Genomic DNA, 8,926 nt, shown 5'->3' on the forward strand with positions numbered 1-8,926 from the left:
TCCGCAGCCGTCCTGTCTATTACTCTCGTGAATTCATCCCATCAACTCCTCAAGGCCTCAGCTAATCCCCTGCGGTGCTCCTCCAATACAATCCATATCTCACACGTGTCGCCCACATTTTCACTCTCTGCTCTCATTTTATTTCAAACGCTGTGAAAGTTTCCCAGACTCGTAACTTCCTAACTCCTTCTTCCTCCTTCACAATGAGAATCTCAAAATCAGAAATAAGTTCTGCAATATGTGAAGAAACTAACACAAGTGATGACGCCTTATATATTCTAGTACTGCCATCTGGCTGTCCTCTGAGTGAAACATGGCTCGTCATTTATAAGTTCTTCTCGACTAGAATTTACACTTCCCGAATCATGGAAGACCAATAAGGTCGATGGCCCAAAACCCAGAAAACGGGCAAAATAAAAACAAGGAGAAGTAAAAATGGTCACAAATAATGAAGACAAATGTGATTCTCAATTTCTCACACTCCCTCGCGCTCAAATCTAAGATCTAAAACAAACAAGACCAAAAGGAGGAGGCAGGAAACTTGTCTTCATTGCTGGTTTTGTCGTTGCTCGTCTTGGTTACCTTGTTGATTTTCGCACTCCGTCTCCTTCTCCTGTTTCTCAGATCTCTCTTGAGCGTCGACACCAACCTTGCAAATTCCATCTCCCAGAGATGAAGCCTTAGAGCAGACAGGGGTGGCCAAGAATGTGGGATTCTCATCTCCAGCCATGATGACCAGAATCTTCTCCTCGAAGACGGTGACGGTTTCGTTGTTGGCAGAGTCACTCTGTTTCTGGACATCGCCGCTCTCCAGGTCTCGCTCGGACCCTTCTTCGCTTTGCAAGAAACCAGAAAGTTTCCAGTAAGAACAAGCCAAGATCAAAAGAGCAAAGGCTATGAGGCCCAGCATGGCAGCGAGCCCTCCGAAGAGGTAAGGAACCGGAGAGTGCCATGGAGAGCGTTGCACAGAGCTCAATGAAGAAGCACCAGGGGCCAGGGAACTTGAGGGACTGAAAGAGTTGGGAACAGTTCTCATTTCAGCTTTTTGGGTAGCTTTTACTGTGGGAGTAAAGAGAAAGTAGAGGATGGTTAGATGTAGGGGAAGAATGTGAATGTGAATGTGAAGTGAAGAAGAAGGGAGAGGAGAGGCAGGGTATTTATAAGGAGCGAGAAAGAAAGAAGTGTAGATGAAGATGATTGGACAGCCGTGCGATGCACGGGACACTTGTGTTGGCTTTTTTTGCACGGGACTTGGCAAAGGGGACAGAGCACAGGGTTACTTGAATAGGCAGCGGTAATAGTAACCAACCCTTGCGTTTGATCATGGGTTAGGTGGTGCTAATCTTGTGTTTTTGATTGGACTTAAAGCGTGGTGTGGGTCCCCTTCGCGGGATTTATTCCTTCTTCCCCTGATGATTTCAGTTACTGCTTTCACATCGTATGAGAATTTATAATTCTCATATATAACATTGATCATATACAAATACTAATTATAGTGATTCTTTTGCTTCAGAATATAACAAGTCAGAAAAAAAGGGTTAACTATATTCATGTTTCGCTGCAGAACGGAGGGCGATTGAAGACAGAAAGGGATGTTTTGCCTCTCAAATGTTGTCTGTTTGGCAATGAAATTTGGGAGTACTGCCTAAGAATATGAATGAGATGTGGTCATTCAAATTTGTGAGAGAAATGGCTTTTTGTCTGCACAAACGGGCATACCCAGAGACAGAGAGATCAGGGAGAAGATGTTAATGGCGGATGGAGACAGGATGATGTCACATGGGAACAATGTCATTTAGCTTTTAATCTGGTATTCGGGAAGAGTGGGGCTAGGATGAAGAAAATAAGGAGATGCAGAAAATGATAATATTGTTGCTTTATGAGATGCGCAGGCAAGGAAAGAGGCAGTGTTAATATTCTCAGACTCCACTAACACTGCCCAATAATGCGCATGGAAAGGAACGCTTGAGGGGAGATGATGTCATAATTATATTATTTTAGTAATTGAGGAACAATATTAAAATGACAGGGAAATTAGAGAGAGAGGGAGAGTAATCCACTGGGGAGGGGAGGGGAGGGGAGGGAGGAGGGGCACAGTGAAAGCGCACTAAGCGGGCGATGGCATAATGAAAAGAACGACACAAAAAAGATCAAGTAGGGTGATAAAAGAGAATACCAAGTGTGGGCAAAGTGGAAACAAAGCTAATACAGCTTTCCTTTTGTTTCATCATTTTGCATTCCCCTTTATCTGATTTAAAATGCAAACTTCATTTCATGTGGGGTTCCTATTCATTTGGGTGTGAGCTTCCTATAACTACACAACAATCATTAATTCACATCCCACATCCAATTGCTGTTCATTTTCACTCTTTTGCTTATGTGCTTTCACATCTGCACTGCTCCAATTAAATTCTTGATTTAATTGGTGGTGTAATAACATTATATTCCCATCCATTATATCCTCCCAAATCACACTCCTCAAATGCTGCTGTTATTCCCTCACCAAGTTACCACTTGAATTGTCACATATTGCTCCATGACTCACATCCACAACGCTGCAAGTCAATGGATCTTTGATGCCATATCTATGTGATGTACCACGTGAAAACAAGAACCGATTCATGGTTTATTAATTAAATTCATTTTAACAACAACTTTAGTCAGTTCCTTTTAATGTGTATGGTCCCCTTGTACTCTGAACAGACGTGGATGACTTTTTGACTAATCGGCATTAAACTCGCTCATGAAATTCACTTCGTCATTGGTAGTCAAAATATCGTTCCATATCATGCAAAACTGCTCCCATCTCTGTGAGGTGTTTAACAATTAATTGATTAATTTGAGTTAAGTCAATTATTTGTAATAAATAGTATTAATTGTCTTTTTTAAAATACTCCTATTATTCATGTGTATTAATTAGAACTATTATTTGATAAAACATTTAACATGTGTAACTATTAGAGCGACTGTTTTAAAAAAAAAAGATATAAATAGATTAAGATCTTATATTTAAAATCAAATTTAATATTAAATTAATTTTTATATCAAGTCCGAAGATAGTATTTAATGATCTCACTGTTTAATCGTATTCCTGTGCCATCATCGATTTTTGAATGAGCAATAATAAAAATTGCTTCATTTTCATCTTAATGGTGGCGACTATTTGTATTATATATATATATATATATATATATATATGCGTGAGTGGGGAAATTGTTGTAGTTTCATTCCAGTACGAACTACCATGGGCTGATATGCTGACCACTGGTGCCACGACGTGACATCGTTTGTGATGTTTTGTGCTTTATAATAAAACAAAACCTGCAAATATATATATATATATATATATATATATTTAGGCCAGTGATTATAAAATTGGCTCAGGTAGTTTTATTTTCTGTCATTCATATATTGTGTCTGTTTTTAGTTTTTATCCTATGGTTCATGTTCTTGTTATACCATCAACTTTACATATTTGACTCTTAGACTTTGTTGATTCATAATATATACATTATATGTCGGGTAATAAAATATTATATTTTACGGGAAACAAAAGCGCTTTTTAAAATTGTTCTGATGTGGAAACACCCTGATGCACAAATATATATATATGGGTCTTTAAAGTTCTATGGAAGATGTGTGTTTATAGGATAATATAACTGAGATTCTCTCAAAAGCCAACAAATATATAAAATATGATTTTTTTTTTTTTTAAGAAACATTCAAATCGGACTTGGCAGAAATATACACTTTTCAGAAATCCAGAAAAACATAGGAACACTTTTTTCTTTTATTTGAGAATACTCAAGAATACTAACTTTTTCTTTGGGAACGGGAGAAAAAGGGTATGATATTCTTCTGAAATAAAAGTAATTTCAGAGGCAAGTTTTCTTTTAAGATCCCGTTTGGTAGAGCGGTGGAAATCCCTTATAAACACGTTTCACGTAAGTCGAAATAAATTAAACCTCTCTCATATACTTGTCTTGTATTGTTTAAATCACTATTAAAAAGTGGTTTATAAACTATTTATAAGTTGTTCCAAACATACCTTAAATAATGGTTAGCAATTCATCACGTGGATTCTTTCCACTGTAATGAAACAGTGGGACGTGTAGTCCCTGCTGAGTGTGGACACTTGCGTGGTGCCACTTTTAAATATTCTTCTTCCGTCCTTTTTTTAAAAATAATAATAATAATGTTATAAAAAATCCATACAAATTAAAGAAAATAGGGCACATTATATTAAGTAGGCTGTTTAATCTTAACGATTCTATTGAGTGCTTCCTCTAAATCCCATTTAACTCCTGCAAAGTTTGGGGCCTTCAGAAATGCCACACACCCCATAGACCATAGTTATACAGAACTGGTGAAAGCAGAGGGAAGGGACGGAAAAGTACATTTCTTTAGGTAATTCTAAATGTTGGATCAAAATTTTCCTAGTCATATATAATTAATACGAAGAAATTAAAATTCAGTTCGATTATCGGTTGGTCGTACTGGTCGATAACACTAGTGGAGAATATACATAATATAGGAGAAAGAAGTTCTGACTGTAATGATATAGAGTTGGGATAATAATGTTGATGAGTGGAGGCACGGACCCAGATATATAACACATAAGAAGGCATACCCATGATTAAGCTTCCATTTTTTATCAGTATCAGTACATAATAATCATGATTAGCTAAATCATAATTGTATTTGGGCATAATAAGGTGCATCAGCCATATATTTAGGATATCTTTTGTGTTTCTTCATATCTAGCAGCCTCTTCCCTTGGCATCCCCCCGCTGTCCAATCTGGTTTGAGGTGCATAATTATTATATAGTGCTTTCACCTCACTTGTCTACTTCGTTTGGCCGCCATGTTATATCAATCACTTATAGTTAGTCCTGTTTATCTCTTTTCATAACACTCTCTATGTATATCATCAAATCCAATTCATCATACTGACTATAATTATCATATAATGCACTGGCGCGATTCATGAAATGTTATTATTTTTCTATACAAATTAATTTTATTTTATTTACAATATGTGGAATTATGTTGGTATATAAAAAAGAAGAAAAGAAGAAGAAAACAAAACAAAAGCAGCGAAAATGCGAGTCCTTTTCATTCTCCGACAAACAGACGTACAGTGTAGATTACCTAGTGGTGCCAACTTGGGTGCCTTTGCTCACCGGCCTGTGCTAGCCATCTGCCATGAGCCTGGCTCAGATTGCTACTATACACCCGTCCCTTTCCATTTCTAGCTCCTGATTCTTCAATTTCTTGATATTTTAATTTGGAAACTGATGATGCCTCCATCTATATATATATATATATATATATATTAATCCCCTTCATAATCTAATTCCATTATTCATTATATATAATATTTTTGGATCCATATCTTCTGCCATGACTCCATCATTTACCCAAACGCCACCCATAATTAACTTTAATTCTGCCAGGATTCTCGGAATTCTTTTCATTCCATACACTCTTAACTAGAGATAAGCAGGACCCAGTATCTACATATCACCACTGTAACTTCTGGTTCCTTGTATATTATTATTTATTATAGACTTGAGCCGTACGTTTCTCCCCATGGAACTGTGTTCTTTTCCTCATCCTTATCCTCATAGAACATAATGTCTCTCTCTTCTGATTCATCGAGCTGTTCAGTATTCAGTAGTTGAGTCTTTTCAGCATATATAAGCACCTAATCCTTGCTTAAACAAGTACACATCGGTTTTAGCTTTAAATAAGGTTAATTATGCGTGTCTCATTTCATGTGAGGGAGATACGACAACTTATTAAACTCAATCTTGCAATTTTAATTAGGAGAAGGAAACGATTAACTATACTACTTTACGATCTCCTTTGTGACGTAGACATGCAGTTGATTCCATATTCTATCTGCTTCTCATTCGTTTCCTTCTATCAAATAGAACCTGAAAGATTAAGAGTTTGGGATCGGGCTACACATATATAGGGGCCACTTTTTTAATTTTTTTCATTTGGCATCTTGTAATGTCCACCTTGATGCTTATTGCGTCAAAAATATATTCCCTACCCATTACATGGAGGCCACTCGGAGTTGAAATGCCCTCCAAATTTTATGTCGTCGAATTTTTCTAGTCACTTTAATTTGTTCCCCATACTCACTAGCTGGTGACTCATCACTGACAAACCACCAGATTCTATGTCTTGTACTCGGCCTCCTTTATATATGTATATTTATTTATATTCTTTATTGTATATATTTATTAAGTGATGCGCCCTTGATGATATGCATTAACCACTAACCATATAATTAATAAGGTGCATTAGCTTCATAAAAATGCTCCATTATCTACACAAAAGAACAAAATCCAATTCACAAAAAACCCACATATACAAACTAGCAACTCAAATCTCCCACAGCACTTGGTTTGGTGGCTGCGAAGCCTGGAAAGCCGTATGTAGTATTATTATGTTCTCCTCATGTTTGAGTGCTGCGTGGGTCATAATTCATCAGAGTTGAAGCCAGATCTAGTACAGGAAGCTAGGGGGGTAGAAAGATTAGAAAGATATTTATGAAAACTATATATATCAAGTATTCTCATCGATATGATTGAATTAGTGGCATGTGGGTCATATATATAACTCATTCAAGTTGACGCCAGATCTATTTCAAAAAGATTGTGCAGACATATATAGCTGCAACTTTCTGAAAAGGTTATTGGCTTGAAGTTGAAAGAAAGAGGATTATATTGTTGAAATTAATGGATGATACGTCAGCGTCTTTGTTTCTATTCACAGCCTCAATCATTAACGGATGGAGGTTAGCATTAATATAATAGTTTCATATATTTGAACCATAAACACTACTTGGTTCTTACTAATGATGGCCTCATTTAATAATATATAAAAATAGAATTTGTTATTATAACGACGTTTACATATTTATCTACGTGCTGTGGACACTGAGCATCAAAAGTGGATAGAGCACTTGTCCTGGTTTCATTTTGCTATAATGAAAAGTTAGCGTCGATAATAATCTAATCACTGTGTAGAGATTTGGTGTTGGAATCTTTTGTTGCAATCCAGGAGAAGTGAGAGGGAGAGAATTCTAATCCCATGTATCTTCGACTTGAGTGGATGCGTGACGTATCGCTTCATCAGTAGTTCAACAACAATATAATCTTATTTTAATTATATTTATATGCTTCTGGATATATATATTATTATAGATATACAGCTAGCACGCTGCGACTCTGCAGTTCAACCTCGGGTTTCCACGTGAATTTTACTTTGATAAATGTGGATGAATACTTTGGGGCAAATCTACTGAAATAGGTAGGCTAAATCTATAACAAATCAGAATATTCTGTCTCAGAAAAATTATTCTGCTCCCATATTTGTCTGTTTATTCTCCACTGAAATTACTACTCCTAATCAAACTCCGGAAGGAAAAATAAATATCCAGAGAATAATTTGTGTTGATTTGATCTTTATCATCAATAAAACAATTATCTGTATATATGCGCCATTGCAGCTATTGTTCTCTGCCATATAAGCATATCAAAAACCACCATATATTGAAGACAACACAGCGAGAGAGAAAGACTGCTCAGTTGGAATTATAAATCTCTAAATGTAATGAAAGAATAAATGTATTATATATATATATATATATATATATCCATCCAGATATCATTATCCAGGGAGAAGCACGCCTGAAGGATCTGATATTCTGCTTGTGTCACACTGTACTTAATGCCGGTGAAGTGTTGCTATCAGAATTCAGAACAAATCCTTTTCAAAATTCTACTACACGCCGTTATATCCAATATCTTCATCTTCTTCTTCCTATTTTTATTAGGTTTTCATCATTTGTTACATCTGTGACGTGTCACGGTTTCCAACTTGCAGATATATACATGCTTTTGTGTTAGACATCTCAGGGGTGTTTCGGTCAATTCCAGTTAACTTTCAAGCTAAAACAAGCAACTTCGATCAGCCTCCAACTAGTTCACCTGTGTCAACCTCCAAGCATCGTATCAGGAATCTCCTCGAGACAATAAATATATATATATATTTATATGCGCAGGTTAGGCAGATCATCAAAGAAATGCTTTTGTGAGAAATAATAATAAAAATATTTGGACATGAACAGAGCTACGTGTAAGGATCGTTGACATGCTTTCTGAGAATTAGTTAGCATCATCGGCCATCGCCCACTGAAAGGTTGGCAGCTAAGCTGTTTCTGTGGGATGGATATATGCCACGCAAATATTTAGTTATTGTCACAAGTGACTTTGCTTTGAAGAATAATACGCACACATAATAGATTTGTATGTATATACGTTTGTGCAACACTACTGTTTTGAGCTTTAAGAATATACTACACATGTTACAAAGTTCACAACCTTCGTGTTTGGCGATTAGAAAGGTCGCCTGCGCCCTTGAGAGCAAGTGGGAGGAAGTGGTTATCCGAGTAGGATAAGGAGTCCCTTTCAAAATGTTACCTGCCTCGTTGAAAAGGTTTGATTTTGAGATTCGAACCCCATTTTATCACATGGATTAGACGTTGTAATAAATTACCCACAATGAATATATGTGTGTTACTTAGGGGGGAAATTAATAATATATGTGTTGGGGAGAGAGAGAGAGAGATTAAGTGGTAGAGATTTGCTAGAGAGAGGGAGCGAGAGATTTGTTGCTTCCAATGGGCCAATGGCCCAAAGCTAGGACGGTTTGTTGGATTTTGGGCCGCCGAAGACTACGCTGATTTGGTATCTCGAGTCTCTGATCCAATATGACAAGAGAAACCCAGAAAAATGGAAAACATATGACGGAAAGTCTATTTACATGGAAATTCATTCTGGTTGTTTTATTTTTATTATCTATATTTTCAATAAATTTGAAATTTGTACAAATTTGCAGCTCATAATTA

At 36.6% G+C, this 8,926-nt stretch overlaps 1 protein-coding gene across 1 annotated transcript; it reads right to left on the reverse strand.

Moving 5' to 3' along the window:
* Nucleotides 1-303: 303 nt before the first annotated feature.
* Nucleotides 304-1,107, reverse strand: LOC114761926 (protein GLUTAMINE DUMPER 5-like). The gene has a single exon (XM_028951375.1). It carries the CDS (start codon nucleotides 1,034-1,036, stop codon nucleotides 548-550), a length of 489 nt encoding a protein of 162 aa, XP_028807208.1. The 5' UTR covers nucleotides 1,037-1,107; the 3' UTR covers nucleotides 304-547.
* Nucleotides 1,108-8,926: the final 7,819 nt, after the last annotated feature.

The sequence above is a fragment of the Neltuma alba genome, unplaced genomic scaffold, assembly GCF_004799145.2.
Source record: "Neltuma alba isolate B1F8T4 unplaced genomic scaffold, ASM479914v2 tig00011151_pilon, whole genome shotgun sequence".
Lineage (NCBI taxonomy): Eukaryota > Viridiplantae > Streptophyta > Magnoliopsida > Fabales > Fabaceae > Neltuma > Neltuma alba.